At 54.0% G+C, this 16468-nt stretch overlaps 1 protein-coding gene and 1 long non-coding RNA gene across 3 annotated transcripts; one reads left to right on the top strand and one right to left on the bottom strand.

Moving 5' to 3' along the window:
• Nucleotides 1–8293: 8293 nt before the first annotated feature.
• Nucleotides 8294–12545, bottom strand: LOC109440287 (cytochrome P450 2D14-like). 2 transcript variants are annotated; one of them, XM_074326480.2, is made up of 9 exons: nucleotides 12269–12545; nucleotides 11446–11617; nucleotides 10619–10771; nucleotides 10355–10515; nucleotides 9913–10038; nucleotides 9579–9720; nucleotides 9171–9358; nucleotides 8644–8785; nucleotides 8294–8545 (listed from the first exon to the last, which is right to left on the bottom strand). In XM_074326480.2, the coding sequence occupies exons 1-9, from the start codon at nucleotides 12455–12457 to the stop codon at nucleotides 8364–8366; spliced, it is 1455 nt and encodes a 484-aa protein (XP_074182581.2). In that variant the 5' UTR covers nucleotides 12458–12545; the 3' UTR covers nucleotides 8294–8363. The 2 variants fall into 2 exon arrangements, with proteins under 2 accessions (XP_074182581.2, XP_074182580.2); XM_074326479.2 differs by having other exon boundaries at nucleotides 9913–10089; nucleotides 12269–12544.
• Nucleotides 10946–16246, top strand: LOC141570194 (uncharacterized). Its single transcript, XR_016020469.1, has 3 exons — nucleotides 10946–11256; nucleotides 14219–14269; nucleotides 14493–16246. It is a non-coding gene; the product is annotated as an uncharacterized LOC141570194 (long non-coding RNA).
• Nucleotides 16247–16468: the final 222 nt, after the last annotated feature.

Here is a 16468-nt window from a genome sequence, read left to right as displayed (position 1 = left end):
TTTTCATTTTCATTCAGTTCAAAATAATTTTTAACTTTCTTTTTGACTTTTAATTTTACCCATATATTAATTAAAAGTGTGTTGTTTAGTTTCCAAATACTTGGGGACTTTCCAGGGACCTTTCTACTGATTTCTAATTTAATTCTACTATGGTTAAAGAACATACCTGAAACGACGTTAATCTTTCCAGATTTACTGAGACTTGTTTTATGGTAAACAATATGGCATATATTGGTTAATATTTCATGTGTATGTGAAACTCAGGCATTCTTCAGTTTGTTTTTTTTTTGTTGTTTTTTTTAACAGGACTTTATTGGGGAACAGTGTGTACTTCCAGGCCTTTTTTCCAAGTCAAGTTGTTGTCCTTTCAATCTTAGTTGTGGAGGGTGCCGTTCAGTTTCAAGTTGTTGTTCTTTCAGTCTTAGTTGTGGAGGGCACAGCTCAGCTCCAGGTCCAGTTGCCGTTGCTAGTTGCAGGGGGCACAGCCCACCATCCCTTGCGGGAGTCGAACTGGCAACCTTGTGGTTAAGAGGTTGGGCTCCAACCAACTGAGCCATCTGGGAGCTCAGTGGCAGCTCAGCTCAAGGTGCCGTGTTCAATTTTAGTTGCAGGGGGCGCTGCCCACCATCCCTTGCGGGAGTCGAGGAATTGAACTGGCAACCTTGTGGTTGAGAGCCCGCGCTCCAACCAACTGAGCCATCTGGGAGGCAGCTCAGCTCAAGGTGCCGTGTTCAACCTTAGTTGCAGGGGGCGGAGCCCACCATCCCTTGCGGGACTCGAGGAGTTGAACTGGCAACCTTGTGGTTGAGAGCCCACTGGCCCATGTGGGAATCGAACCGGCAGCCTTCGGAGTTAGGAGCATGGAGCTCTAACCGCCTGAGCCACCGGGCCGGCCCCCATTCTTCAGTTTTAACCATCCATAGTTTTGTAATTATTGTTTAGTTAATTTGGAGAGGGTAGAAGTTATTGTCTTGAATCAGAAGATGTCTGTTTGATGTCTTCAAGCTCCTCAAGGGCAGGCTCTGTGTACTGTTTCCATCTCTTTGGCATTCATTATTCCTGGCCCAAAATGGAGGCTCAACAGACACTCTTGGATGAATGGATGACACTTAGAAATTGTCAGGCTGTGTTCTTGTTTTTGATTCAGAAAATATGCTTATTATGTTATGTGACAAGACTGAGTCTGACACACTTTTGTGTCTTTGTGTCCCTACAGAACTTTGTACAGAGCTTGGCACGTTGTTCGTGCTCAGGCAGTGTTGATGGCATTGAATGGAACTGAAAAGATACCTACAAAGGTGCTGCCTCTGAATAGTGGGGACTTAAAGCCATCCGGAGGCAAATGACACACTTCTCTGGCAAAGGTTGGAGAGGTTGTCCTGTCATAAAGCCCCTAAGACATGATGTCACACACAGATGTCCTTGTGAAAGGGAGGGGGTGTGCCCTGGAATCCCAGACTTAACTGGCTCCAGTGCCCTTCTCAGGCTCGGTCCTGGAGCCCGAGGGAAGGTGACAGGCTGCCTGGATACTAATATGGTCAAAGATACTCTGCAAATTGCTAACGTCATCAAGGTTGGCGTATTTGGTAAGAGGCTTGAAACGCCGCAATCAATAAACCACCTAAGTGGTGAAAATTGTCTCTGACTCCTACCTACCTTTTCCACTTCCTTTTCTATTTGGCATTCCCCTTCTCCTCCTTCTCTCCTCTCCCTTCCTCGTTTCCTCTCCTTTCCTCCTGCAAACCTGCTCTCAGGGAAAGCTTGGTAATTTCTCTCACGCCAAGATTAAACACTGCCAGCAGTGTTCCCAGAAAGTATGATGGAGGGGAAGGCAGGTACTGCAGTGTCCTGCAGAGACATGAGTGAGCTAAGGCCTGGAAAGGGCCCACTGGAGTTCGGGACCAACAGCATATTGGTGACTTTGGTGAGAGACGACTTGTGGGGACAGAAACACATTGAGGTGGGCTGTGCAGTGAGGGAGAGGTGAAGAGGAGTGACGATATCCAGTGTGGACAGCTCTCTCAAGGAGACTGGTGTGAAGGGTAGGGGACAGTAGGACCGTAGCTGCAGAAGGGACATGGGTTCAAGAGAAAAGACCTTTTTTTAATGAAAGAGATGAGTGATTTGTTTAAATGCTGATAGGAAGGAGCCAGAAGAGAAGGAACGGCTGAATATACGAGTGAGAGAGGAAAGAGACCCCCAAACCCCCAGAATGAGAGAAGACCAGATGGATGCAGTACAGGCTGGGGGGCGAGTCTCAGAGAGGAGAGGGCAGCGTCCTCCCCGAAGAGGAAATGGCCTGTGAGAAGCAGAGAACATAGGTGGGTTGGGTGGCAGCAAGTCAAGGGAACTCCCATCCAATGCTTCCTGTGTTCTCTGCTGAAAGCGAAGGAGGCATAGGTGGGGTTGGAGGTTTAAAGAGAGATTCTGAAATAGTCCCTGAGGAGAATGGGGAGCTGACTTGGGCAACGAGGCTCACTGGGCCCCATGGACGGTCCAGCTCACACTGGAGACCTTGACTTTACAATGGTGTCAATTTATAGGAATTCTGACACTGACGGTGGGACTCCAGACAGAGGATATTTCCAGGAGGCTATGGGATTTCCGCCAGTCCTCCCAAAATTATTCCCATAATTCTGCATAAACTGGAAAATACATTCAAGTTTTGGTAGTTTTTAATCATTATTATTTACTATTGTATTTGCCACCTACACCTGGGGACATTTTAATCCAAATATTCGAAAAAGGTATATCTTTTTCCTTAATCCTATCCCAACCCCCTTTTCCTGTTCTGATTCTCGGGGACCTACCTTTCCAGGTCTGCGGGCATGAAACCATCTTTTGTTTGGGGCTCTGAGGTGGGGAGAAATTTCGGGGCATTTTCCAAGCTCCTGGAGCTAGCCCAGGCCGTCCTGAGTTTGACCGCCATCTGTGAGCAGCAGGCCACCCCCTGGCTGAGCCCTGCCGGTGGAGGTCCTTGCCATTCCCCACTGTCTCTGGCCCGTTGTCATTCCTGCAAGGCACGGGGTACAGGAGCGCTGGGATCCCAGGCCTCTGTGATGCATTGACTGTTGCCCATCTTTTCTTCTTAGACTGAAAATGGTGTTTGGTCTGTGCTGCCAGAGAGAGAGGTAAAGTTTAGGTGGCCCTGTTTCCATGTCCCGAATGACCAGGAAGGGGAACCCTGACTTGGGAGAAGGAAGAAGGGAAAATAGGGTTCTCTGTTACTCAGGGTTGGGATGGAGGGCCCCGTCCTGGTAGGTGGGACATGGCTGTGGTGCCTGTGTGTGTGTGTGTGTGTGTGTGTGTGTGTGTGTGTGTGTGTAGGCAGGGTGCCACTATGCTGGCAGTGCCAAATGCTATGGTTGTCCCAAGAGAAGTGTTGCAGAAGAGGAGGCTGGGTCATGGGACATGAATTCTAATCTGGGCTGTGGGAGCTGTCAGTGCAGAGTAGGGAGGGCTGTGGGGAGAAGAGCCAATCCAGTACCAAATGAGCACCTGGAATGGCCAGTCAAGGCCAGGTCCACCTTCTGGCTGGAGACGTGAGATGGACCCTCGTACACAATAAGGAAGGAAAGGAGAGGAAAGGGGTCGTGGGTCCGTGTGCTCCAGGCTCCAAGGCTGGCTTTAGAAGTAGCCAGAGGCCCAGAATCCTGGCAGCCAGTCAGCAGGGAGCCCAGGCTGAGCCCTGTTACAGCTGCCGGGTTTATTCATACGCAGTGGTGATTGGACTTGCCCTGGAGAAGCAGGTCCTGGGATTGGGGAGGAAAGCCAGTCCCCACTGGAGCGGGCACGGGAGACCCCAGCCTCACACACAGCCCTGCTTTCCTTCCAGGCTCTACGCATCCCTGTACTTAGTGCACATGTTTATTCTTGCAGGTAAGGGCCTGGGTCTGGTGTGAGTTGGGGATGACAGCGGGACCTGGGAAACTGGTTCTCCCCTCAGAGCTACTGCAGGCCCCCGCTGCCCACCAGGGCTCCAAGGGGCCCCCCTGAGGCTGCCATGTACCTGCCGCCCCAGGCGTGGCCACACTGCTCAGCGCCCAGGCTGGCCTTCTTTTCCCCTTTCTTCCCTCTGCACCTTCAGAGTGAAGCTGGGATTGGAACCCAGGTCTAACTTTGAACCCCATATTCCCCTAACAAACAAAACTAAAAAAACCACACAAACAAACAAAAAAGCTGCATAACCTAATAATGTTTTTCAGCCATGATTTTCAAATTTTTGTTTGCATACCTTTTGAAAAACTATATATTCCCTCACACATTTTAAGTTCATATCTAATATCTGCATAGCAAGTTTAAAAGGATACGACTTCTGGCATGATGCGAATACTGATCCTTTAAAATAATTACGTCCCTTCTTTAAATGTTTGAACTAGTCTTTCTTCTCCTCCCTGCAGGAGTGTTGTTTTACTATTTTCAGGAGTCTGTGAGGAAAACAGCTCCTGACCATGAGCTTGTGGGGGAGTCTTCACAGGTGGGGCCCCTGTCAGGTTCTAGAGGCTGGCACAGGCTCACTGCAGCCTGCATAGGGGTCACGCTCCTTGACCTAAAAAGGTCAGTCGTGTGTGTGTCTGTGAATGTGAGGATTCTGGAGAAATTTCCTGCTTCTGGCAAATAGTTGAACACAGGGAGTTCTGTCCCTTGTGGGCTGGCTCCATGGTCACCTCCATGCTCGCTGGCTGTGGCCTGGACAAACCCAAAGAAACAGGTGACCCCTAATGTTGTGAGGAGCCCTGGAATGGGGTTCAACACTCCTTTGTGAATGGGTGGTGGTGAGCAGGACACCTGCCCGGGGTCGCATACCCTCCTTGATGTCCCAGGTCCAAGAACCCATGTCAGAGGCCCCCTGCCCCCCGCCCAGCCCTCGGTCAAGAGAAGCCTGCAGACCAGCTGCTGGATCCGGTGCTGCCCACCGATTACGCCACTTAACCCTCACAGCTCCCTCTTCATAGATGACGAAACTTAGGCTCCCGGAGGGACAGTGACTAGACTCAGGCAGCACAGGTGACAAGACAGAATAACGTTCCCGGTCTCTGGGGCCCCCTGCTGCCTGGCCAGAGCTACTGGGAAGAGGAGCTCATTCCCGTGAGGACGTGTTCTGTGTGAGCACATCACCGAGAAGTGTGGGCGATACCCTGAGGGAGTGGCTGTTTGCAGGTGGGGCGCCCTCAGGGGGCCTGTGTGCCCTGGACATCGCCGAGTCCACCTTCCCTCCTTTTTTAAAAATTAATAGTCAAATTTCCATTTTTGGAAAGTTTTATTATCCACAAAGATATGCATGTACGTAGTTTGATGAGTCAAAAATTTATGACTTGCAACAAAAAACTAGCTACCTTTTGTCACCCCCACTCCCCATGATCCCAGAACCAGGTGGGAATCTTTCAGGCTTCCAGCCTTCCCAGCTGTAGCCTTGGATTTGGCCACCATGTCTCTGAATAGAAAGCGTGTCCTGCTTTGTCTTGATTTTTCAGATTTAACATTATTAATGAATTCCTGCAATGGAAGATGAGGATTCCGCTCTCCTAACAACCGCGCGCTTACCACCACCTCCTCCACACACATTTCAGCTCTCGAGCCCTTCAATGCAGTTATATCCTAGTTTCTCTCATTGTAGACTTTTTAAAAACCGAGTTATGACACCTTCAACTGTTAAATTTTTGTAAGTATCATATTTTCTTTTTTGCTGATTTTGATGTCGTTTGGCTTTTAAGTCCCTCTCCCCACATTGGACTTGTGTTATTCATTTTTTTAAAATTAAGGTGTTACTTATGTAGAGTAAGATTCATCCTTTTTAGTGTATAATGCTTTGAGTTTTGACAAACATATATAGTTGCACAACGGCCACCGTAACCGAGATACAGAACCGGTCCATCACTTCAGAGAATTCTCCTGTATTCACTCAGAACCCACTCCCAGCCCTGGCATCCAATGAGCACTTTTCTGTCCCTATAGTTTTGCCTTTGCAACCCTGTCATATAAATGGAAACTTCCAGCATGCAGCCTCTTGAATCTGGTGTCTTTCGCTTGCACAATGCACTTGAGATCTGTCGGTTGTGTAGCAGTCGTTTGTTCCCTCTTATTGCTGAGTAGTTGTCCATTGTGTGGATGTACCACATTTTGTCCATTAATGTGAACGGACATTTAGTTTGTTGCTAGTTTTTGGCAGTTACAAATAAAATATACAAGTTTTGTGTGAGCATAAGTTTTCCTTTCTCTTTGGCAAACACTTAGCAGTGGGATTGTTGGGTCATGTGGTAAAGGTATGTTTAGTTTTGTAAAAAACTGTCCAACTTTCCAAAGTAGCTGGTACCCATTTTGCATTCTCACCTGTATTGAATCAGAGTTTCCAGTTGTTCCACATCACCTCCATCACTTGCCTTTCTTTTTTTTTCAGCCATTCTAATCTGTATATATCATAATTTGTATATATCATAATTTGTATTAGACCAATATTGAGGGTTTGCGTTTTAAAACTAGGTAAATAGTATTGCTACTGAGTCAGGTAGTGTACTATGATTATAATTCTTTGTGTATAATTTCAGTTTTGTTTTTTTTAAATTTACTTTCTGTGTACCTATAGTTAATGCACCCAAGCTCTCAAATATAAATCTCCTTGCAATACATTTAGACAAATTAGGTGATTTATCAGTGTGATCGTTTTCATGGAGACTTGTCTCCTGGAGCCCTCATCCTCCTGCTTCCATCTGGACGGGATGCCCTTGAGGCCAGTTGCTCAGCTGTCCTGGGATCTCCCTTCCCCATCGCATCCTGGGGAGCGCTTCACTTCTTTCATGTGTGGGAGCCCATGTTACTCGTTCATTTTGGTGAAATGCACCCCCCAGTTGCTTCCTGTCTTATGACATTACATGTCTGAAAAGGTCTTAACTGCTACTTGACTAAGACAGGCCAGGTATAGAATCTAGACTAGAAATAATTTTCTCACAGATCCTGAAGCTCCTCACTGTCTTCTAGCTTCAAATGTTGTATTTAAAAGTCTGATGATATTGAATTCCTACAAGAGACTTTTTTCCTTGTATCTGGAAGTTTGTAGGTTCTTCTCTTTATCCTCATTTTTCGGATATTTATTGATGACATAACCTGAGGTGGATCTTTTCCATCCATTGTCACGGACACTTGGCGATCCCTTCTCTTCCGCAAACTTAGGTCCCTCATTTTTGGGACATTGTCTTGATGAAAAAAGAATGTATTTACTTAGCATCTCTCCCTGCCACCTCAGTCTGTTGCCTCAGTTTCCTCTTTCAGAAGGATATATGATTTAGCTGCTGGTCCTCCTGATGTCTTTTCTGTTCTCTCTGAGAAATATTTTTTTTAATTTTATCTTCTATTCTTTGAATTTTTCAGTTGCATTATCGTATCCTAATTTTGTTTTTCAAGATTTAGAGGTCGATGTTTGAACAGTCCTTTTTTAGAGCCTACCCTTGTTTCATGAATGCAAAGGTTTATCATTCTAAAGACATCAATTATCATTTGTTGAAGTTTTCCTCAACTCCCTGGTAGTGTTTAGGTGTCTGAGGTGCAGGCATTAACAGTGGACAGTGTGCAGCGGAGTCCTTAGATGTCACCTCAGCCTTCCCTCCCACCTCCTCTCTCTCCTTGTCATAAAGACCCGAGGGGAGACCTTAAGGCCAGTGTGGGGGCCGATGGATGAGTGCTACCCTGTGATTACCAGGTGGGTGGGTAAGAGCTGGGGACCCTTCCTTCCCTGGAGTGGGGTGTCCATCGTGGCACCCTTGGTAGACACAGTGAGCGGTTGGGCCATGTAGGGAAGGACTCCCAGTCACTCATAGCTGAGTTTCACTCTGTGGAGACGCAGAGTCAAGAGTGGGAAGAAGCAAGCCTCCGGGTAAGTGAGGTCTTCCCTGGAAAGGCCCGGGGCGGGGGTCTCTCCTGTCAGAGCTCCGTGAGAGCCAGGGATGCGCCACTCATGGCAGGAGGTCCCAGGGATAGTGGCGGGGCCCTCTCCAGAAAACTCGCAGCCCTACCACAGCTCGAGCTGAGAAGGGAAGGACTTCCCTGGAAGAAAACGAAGAACTGTACACACCCCAAGTGTGGAGAACGGGGAGGGATGAGGCGTTCGGAGGGCCTTTACGGCCATATTATGCCCACTTATCCCTCCTGGCAGCCTCAGTATACCCGTCTCTCAAGAAGGGTCAAATGCCAGGAAAGGATGGATAAGGCAGGGGTAGTGGGGCTGGCCCTGGGGAGGCTGCTGAGGCCCCAGCACTGCCGGGGGCGGGGAAGAGACCTGAGTGGGACTCAGAAGCAAGGCTGGAGCCACCAGACTGGTTTATTGGCGATCAGGGCCTGAGAAGAGAGGGCTCGGGGCTTGGTGCCACCCCCTAGCGGGGCACGGCACAGAGCTGGTAGGGGGATGGAGTCACCAGGAAGACAAAGACGTTGTGGTGGTCGCTGGGGCGGGGCTGCCCAGCAGGCACCGAGAGGCTGAAGCGCTGCAGGAGGCAGGTGAAGAAGAGGAACAGCTCCATGCGGGCCAGGGGCTCCCCAAGGCATGAGCGGCGGCCTGTCAGTGGGTATGGGGGTGCTCAGTGAGACTGGGCCTGGGCTCACCTCCCAGGACTCCCTCAGGATGGTGCAGTGACCCGGGCACCCCACAGGCACCTGCTGAGAAGGGCACGAAAGCTGAATGCTTGACAAAGTGGCCCTGGGCATCCAGGAAATGCTCCGGCCGGAAGTGGAAGGGCTTCTTCCAGACGGTCTCGTCCTTCAGCACCGAGGACAGGTTGAAGATAAGTGTCGTCCCCTGGCAGAAGATGCCTGACATGGTGGGGTCTGGGCTGGCGGATCTGAGGCCCCACCCACAAGCACACATGGGCACACACACACTGCCTGGTACACACGTGTCCCGGCCCCCTCCATCCCCATGGCAGCCAAGTGCATGCACGGGCTCCTCCAACACGCTGTGGCAAATCTTAGTTTGTCTTCTCCACCGACTCGGGGCTCTGAATGGACAGGGCCGGCCCTGCCTCTGCGCTCAGCCCTACACCCTCCCAGGCTGGGACAGCCAGGCCTGTGGAAATGGGGATGGGGGACTTGGGGTCCAGCCCTGGCCACACTTGCCAGTGGCCATAGCGGGGCTACCAGATGGCAGATGGTATTGGGCTGGGCGATGAGGGCCACAGGCTTACCTTGGGGATTCGGAAGCCCTGCACTTCAATGTCACGGGATGTCATGTGGGGCAAACCCAGCGGGATGATGTCTGCAAAGCGCTGCACCTCATGGACCACAGCCATGGTGAAGTGCATGCGGGCCTGGTCCGCCATCTCTGGTCGCCGTTCCTGCCCTATGACCTCATCGATCTCTTCCTGGACACGGCCTGGACAGAAGCATCCCAGGAGCAGTGAGACCCAAGGGCTAGGCTCTGACCTCCTCCTGACTCCTGTGGAGGGCAGTGCCATGCGGAGGAGGACCTACTGGGACCTCAGAGCCAGGCCCAGCCTCTGCTCAGCGCTCCTGGTAGCAAAACCAAGCTCAGGGGTCCCAGGCTGACCCTTTCCTCCCTTAGCCATCCCGCCCGGCCCCCAGGCTGCGCTCACGCTGCACGTCCGGGTGCAGGATCATGAGCAGGAGGGCCCAGGCCAGCGTGGACGACGTGGTCACCATCCCGGCAGCGAACAGGTCAGCCACCACCAGCCGCAGGTTTTCATCACTGAAGCTGCTCTCGGGGTTCCCCTTAGCCTGGGCCATGCAGAGAGGGTGGGCTCAGGGCAGAGGGAGGAAGCCCCCAATTGGCCTCTCACCCCAGTCTGCACCCAAATCCTGGGTATCTGATCACTGGGAGATACACAGGCCCGCCCCACCCTCCCCGGGCTCACCTCATGGGGCCCTCAACCCACAAACCCCAGCCTCGTCCCTGCAGCCGCCCCTCACCTTCTCCACCTCATCCAGGTAGGCATCAGCCAGGTCTCGGGGTGGCTGGGTGGGGTCCCAGGTCGTCTTGTGCTCGGCGAGCAGCTCATCCACCAGGGCCATGAAGCCCTTCTGCCCTGGGAAGACCTTAGCGGCCACCCCCGGGATGTGCAGGACGACAGGGACCGCGTTCAGCATCTGTGCAGGCCACAGATGTGGGGTCCGGGGTCGTCTTCTGTGCTCAGGGGTTCCCCTTGACCATTCAGGTCCCAGGCACCTCCAGGGTGTTGCCACCATTGCCCTGGTTCCTCCCTAATTGGCCCAGCCTGGGCTGCCAGAAGGATAAACCTAAAATCTCCACCTCAGCGGTTCAGTGGCTTCCAATGAAGGAGACCCATTGTAGTGAGGAGTTCTGCCTTCAAGGGGCTCACCCAGCAGGGTCCCTGTCGCCTCACTCCCCTACCTGGTGCAGGAATCCCGACTCCTCCTTCAATGCATCCTGTATTAGGTCCAATAGCTTGAGGAAGCGCGGGTCCTTGTACTCGAAGCGGAACCCATAGATTAGGGAGGTGATCACGTTGCTCACCGCTTTATTCAGGAGGGCGTCGGGATTAAAGGGGTTTCCTGGGAGAGGACGGTGCAGATCGAGAGGGGGGGGGGGTCGCCTCCATCTCCTTTTCCCAGACTCTCCATTCCTGTCTCCTACCTCTCAGCCCCAGCAACTCACCGGCCTGGTCAGCGAAGGCGGCACAGAGGTAGGTGGCTTCTTCTGTCACCCACTGCTCCAGTGACTTCTTGCCCAGGCCGAGGTTGCGCAGGGTGGACACGGAGAAGCGCCGCTGCTCGCGCCACGCTTTCCCGTAGCGCGCGAGGATCACCCCTGGGTTCGGGGAAGAGGCGTGGCTCGCTTGTGGCCTGGCCCCGCCTCTGCCTGTCCACGTTGCGCGCGGGCTCTCCAGTCCCCCTCTGTGAGAGTCGGGTCCCGGCCCCGCCCCCGCTCACAAGTCCCGCCCATTTCAGTATAGATTCCGCCCCTCCTTCCTCACAGTCTCACCCCTTTCGGGTCAGGCCACGCTCCCGGCTCCGCCCACAGTAAGTTGTCCTCCACCCCACGAAGTCCTGCCTATTTTGACACCCCTTCCAGGTGGGAACAGGTCACACTCTGTCCACCCACACTGTTCGCGAGCTCACAGACTGCTGAGGGCAGGTCTTGACCCCACTTCCTGCTCTGCCCTCCTTGGTTCCCTCCCCCATTTGGGGACATTCCTGCCCTCCCACTGCCCTGCCCACACCGCCTTCATCCTCCTCATTCCCACCCACCCTGATATTTTCCAGCTCGCTGTGGCCCTGGCCCGCCCTCTCTAGGTAAGGCCCCCCCTACATCCTTCTTCCCCACCCTTGGCCCAAGCTCCCTCTCCACCTGAGGCTCCTTCAAATTTGCTGACTCTTCCCTCTACGCACGTCCACGACCCTGCCTCTGTTTTCCCTGTCCGGTCTCTAGTCACTCCTGGCCTTGTCCCCGCCTGGCCGGATACAGTCTCACCCTCCGCTTGCCTCTGAACCGCTGCCCGAAACCCAGGTGCTCGTAGACGGGCAGAGGTGGGCGGTCCGATGTGTCCTCACTTTGGTTCACCAGGGCCTCCTGCACGGCCGCTGGACCATTGATGAAAACCGCGGGCGTCAAGGCTAGCTGCAGGCTGAACACGTCCCCGAAACGGCGCCGCATCTGCAGGCAGAGTGTCCGGGCTGTTGGTTAAGCCCGGCCCCTACTCCTGGCCATGGCCCTGGGGGACGCCTGGGTCATCAGCAGCTAAGAGTACAAATACTTTATGTGGCTTTGTGACCTTGTGGGTCCCATCTTCCATTGTCAGCCCACACGTTGGATCAGACCACCCAGCTATGATTTTGCAAGAGTCACCCAAATTGTCAGTAGGCCAAGTGAGCATCCCATTTTACAGGTGAAGAAACTGAGGTTCACAGAGGTGAGCACTGAGGCCAGAAGACCCACAAGGGCAAAATATGTGAACCCAGACACTACCTCTCTCAGCCTCCCTTTCCTAATTTAAAAGGGGCTCATGACTGTACTCGACTCCCCGATTTTCAAGACCTTTCCTCCTGATGTAAACAGAAGGGAGTGCAGCTCACAGTTTCAGCTGTATCCCAAACATGCTGCCAAGTCTCACCCTGTCTCCAGGCCTTTTCCCTCTGTGACCTTTGCAAAACCCTAACAGTTCTTAGGGCCGGGCCCTAATGCCCTCCCTCAGGAAGCCTCTCCCACCTGCCTCCTCTTCTGGGCCCCTATCTTATTCTGGTCTCTGGCTTCAGCCCCTACCCACTGTCTGTCGTCAGGTAGGGTCCACCCTGCAACCTTCCTCACCTGGTTAACGCTGAAAAGCATGTTCTGGAAGTCCATCTGCAGCAGGTTGCCCAGCAGAGGCAGGGATATGGGGCCCGGTGGGTAGCGGGCAGCCCAGCGTGGGCGCCGGTGCATGAGGTCCACCAGGAGCAGGAAGATGGCCCCAGCCAGGGCCAGGGAGACCAGAGAATCCCACATCAGCAGTGCCATAGCTGTCAGTGCCCACTGGCCTCCTCTGGGCACACTGGCACCTCTCACCACACCAGGCTTCTAGAACCGGGCAAGTCAGCTGCTAGCTTGACCAGAATGTGCCCTGTTTATAAAGGGAACTGAGACTGGCCTTTCCCCTCTGCGTTGAGCCAATCTGTTGGGGTGATGTGCTGTCAGAGGACATAGGGAGGGACCAGGGCAAGTAGGTCCAGGGGTGGCCACAGAAGTCCTGTCAATCCTGTCCTCACCAGGTGCTGTCCTAGGGGAGGGATGTGGAGACAAGAAGTTCACCCCCACCTGACTCCCCAGCTCTGTACAAGCTCTGAGGAAGAACCAGGGGTCTCCAGACTTGATCCTGCCACCCACTCACATTAGGCTCACTCAGTGTGGTCATAGCCTTGTCCTCAGAATATGTCACCTGCCTCCTCCTGAGTGGCCTTCACCTCCCAGGCTTGTCACTGGCCCTTTCGTGGCATTATAGGGAGGGCACAGTGATCAGAGGGCCAACAGGGTGGAGGGGATGGAGTTCTGGGTGTCCCCTCACTTCACACTAGTGCACTCAACTCACAAAGTCCTCACACATTCACAGACACTTCCCATGTTCTCACATACTGACATACACTCACACGCACACATTTACACACCCACACAGCACATGCACACCCAGCACCAAGTGTCCTAGTGCCCAGTGGGCCCGTGGTTACCGGGCTGTGACCCCCACCCTCGCCTCCAGGCTGCTGGCAGTGATGCTGAGGACCCTCACCAGGTGGCTGCTGGCCCAGCGCCCTGCGTTTCAGCCTTGTCGTGGCCGTGGGGGTGGGGAGGCAGCGTTGTTTTCAGAGCTCCCTGGTCTCCCTGACAAGCCCGTTGGGTGGGCCGAGGACCCTTTCCTTTCCTAAGTTACAAATTGGTCCTTCACTCTCTTAGCTCCGTGACCACCCAGGTGATGAATCTCCTTGGTGCCTGTGTTCACTTTTCTGACTCAGAGAAATGTGGGGTGCGCATTTCCTTCTTGACGGAGTTGTCAGTAAGCTCAGGGGTCTAGGGTGGCTCAGCATAGGCTGTGAGTGTCCCCACAGTAGTGGGCCTGCTTCCTCCTCCTCATAGCCTTTGACCTTGAACATCAGCTGCTCAAACTCTTTCTGGAAGACCAGGGGATGGAAACCAGGTGGGGATGATGTAATCTGACACCCTCAGGGGCTGCTGAGGACCACAGGACTGGGTTCTCAGGCCTCTCCCTTTGCTGGCCTCAGGCCTCCTCCCTCTCAGGGGCCAGGTCCCCTCTGGCTCCAGTTCCACCCCTTCCCACCCTGATTCTGTGTTCCCTCAAGGAAAGATGCAAACCTCAGGACCACCCCACGCCAGAGCGGACTACCGCCAGGCTGGCATTGTGGCTACCAGGCCCTCCCTTACTCAGCCTCCCGTCCCTTCTAAGCAGAGGGGTGACCACATAACGCCACTGCCTGCTGGCCTCAGCACCCTCCTTCTTCAACAATAAAAGGGGTGGGATTGGAGTATTTAAATCAGTGAGGCTGATGGGAATTCTGAGGCATAGGCCCACTGAAATGCATGGGACAGGAGCCCAAGGGTGGAAAAGGGGCATTTCCTGGGTAGGGTCGGGCCCCCTCACCCATCCCAGGCGGATGTGAGGCAAGCTCTCATTCTGGAAACAACTGGAGTAGCCCTGGATCTTGGAAGTGCTCTCCCCAGGCTGAAGCAGGGCCCCCTATTCACCCAGTTCTCTCCTCCATTCCCCAACAGGGAGAAGACATCCTCTGGGTATTGGCTTTCAATGTCTGCAAATCCTGCTTAGTGAGTTAATGCTCTCTCTCCCCTTCCCGAATCCCACTCTTCTGCCAGGCCCATACCTAGGCCCAGAGGGTGTAGCCTGCTGGGGCCCAGCTGGGCTCTGCCTCATATTGCCTTGGCCAGGGCTTGGAATTTTTCGGCCTATGCTGGGTGTCCTGGGTGCTGGGCACTGCTGGGCTGGGCACTCACAGCAAGGTGGGAGGTTGAGAGTGAACCCCGCTCCCAGGTGCTCCTGAACAAGGAGGAGTGGGAAGTCAGAGAGCCAACATGCCAGGCCAGCGGTGTGGGGACTGCTTTGAGAGGACATTCCCCCCGGCTGGCGCAGGTTTTCTGGGATGACTTCATGAAGGACTTTGGCTGGCCTGGCACTCCCCCGGCTGGCACAGGTATTTCTGGGATGACTTCATGGTGGACTTTGCCTGGCCTGGCACTCACTGCTGACCAAGGTGACCTCACAGTGGGTCCAAAGCACCACTGCAAAGTCCTGGGCAGGGGGGAAGTGGCAGCGGGAGGGAGGCAGCTTGAGACGGGGGCTGCAATCCTGGCTGAGGACTGGATTGTGGGGAACCGGGGTCCCTGGGCCTCCAGGAGGTAGGGAGACCAGTTTTGAGGCCACTCAACAGGCCAGGAGGGAAAGAGCACAGGCACCTGGGGCATCTCGGATCCCCCTGCGGGTCTCTCTTCTGGCCTGAGGTGAATGTTCCTGTCCCAATGGGACAGACTGTCGAGGGCCAGGTGGTGTCAGCAAGGCGGGCAGGATGGTCCGAGTGTGTGTCACACAGTGCCCTCAATAAATTGCCGTTATCTACCCTTTGTTTTGGATGTCATGCCCGCCCCAAGCAGTCATCCTAATGGACATTGAAGGGCAGTGACACACATGCTTGTCATTCAGGCGCCGCTTGTCCAGGACTGGGAGTCACGAGGAAACCTGCAGTCATGAGGCCTGTGGCCTTGGCCATCATTGCACAACTGCAGCTTCTGTTCATCAGGCATTCGCGTGCCAGGCAGTTGTTCACTCGGAGTGTCCTCCCCACAGCCCTACAAGGCAGGTGGCTTTGTGGTCCCCAGGGTTCAGAGGAGTCTCAGGGGTGGGTCACCGCAGGATGTCAAAGTCACACAGCAGCATTAGGGGCCCATCTCAAATCGCTCTGAGCTCCTGTTCTACACTGTTTGGGCATAAACTATACCGGCCAGCACGTCACTGAGATTTATTTTAGAAACACCTCCTGTCCGTTCTTCCCTGGCTTCTGCTCAGGTGAAGCTGCTGGGGCAAGAGACGTGAGCGCCCCCGCCTCCCCGCGCCGACCACGTATGTCACAGGTGGTCGGTCACCTGCACAGGGCTCCTGTGCGACCTGAGATTGAGCCCAGGGTGACGTCAGCAAGATGGCGTAGCAGGAAGGGCCCTGCCCTGTGTCCCCCAGGCAGGAAGACCCGGCCGTGGGGCCCCCAACGCGATAAGGAGCAAACCCCTTGGTGAGAGCTCTAGAAAGCAGGTAGGGAGCGGCAGCACCCAGCGAGGCTGCGGGCAAAGGTGGTGGCATTTTGCTCGCCTTGCCCGTCTCCCCGTGGCAGGGCAGCTACCGCGCCACAAACCTCCCAATTCCCGCTACTTCCTGAGGACAGAACGTGTGGAACCTGTGCCCAGCTTGTATTAGCGCCCGGGGCCTGCCCTGACTCGGGGTGGGGACTGGCCCAGCGCGAGTTGAGGTCCCCGTAGGGCGGCTGTCCGCGCTTCTGCAGGCGGCCGCTGGGGGGCGCAGGAGGCCCCGCCCAGGATCCCCAGGGCGGGAGCGGTAGCGGGGCTGCGCCCGCCTCAGGGCTGTTTATGGGTCCAGGGCTTCTGCTTCGCCAGATGAAAAATCGTGGATGTCCTCTGCCCAACGGTGTGACGACATTAGCTCTCCTGAGCTGTACACTGACTGGTGAAGATGGTGAATTTTGTTTTTTAAGCACAATTTAAAATTATTGTAAACAGTGCGTCACCACTATACACGTAATTAAAAAGCCAAAATCCAGAACAGTGACTCGGCTGCAGGCGATGATGTGCAGCAACAGGACGTCTCAGGCGCTGCTGCTGGGAATCCAAAGCGGGGCAGCCGCCTCGCGAAGTAGCTGGCGGGTCCTTACAAAACCCTCTGACCGTGTGATCCCGGAATCCCGCGGCTTGGTCCTGAGCCAAAGGAGTTGAAACTTAGGTCCA

This window comes from Rhinolophus sinicus, chromosome 1 (assembly GCF_057876585.1).
Source record: "Rhinolophus sinicus isolate RSI-liver-muscle chromosome 1, RSI-T2T, whole genome shotgun sequence".
NCBI lineage: Eukaryota > Metazoa > Chordata > Mammalia > Chiroptera > Rhinolophidae > Rhinolophus > Rhinolophus sinicus.
The sequence above is the reverse complement of the archived record's forward strand: the minus strand, read 5'-3'. Positions and strand labels throughout refer to the sequence as shown.

What these genes read in the sequence shown, in the direction of transcription:
- LOC109440287 (XM_074326479.2), bottom strand. Translation starts at nt 12,457, where the DNA reads ATGGCACTGCTGATGTGGGATTCTCTGGTCTCCCTGGCCCTGGCTGGG. An exon ending in TGCTTTTCAGCGTTAACCAG is followed by an intron (nt 11,618 to 12,268) that starts GTGAGGAAGGTT and finishes CTCTGCCTGCAG; the next exon opens with ATGCGGCGCCGTTTCGGGGA. An exon ending in CCTGCACCCGGACGTGCAGC is followed by an intron (nt 9,359 to 9,578) that starts GTGAGCGCAGCC and finishes GCTTCTGTCCAG; the next exon opens with GCCGTGTCCAGGAAGAGATC.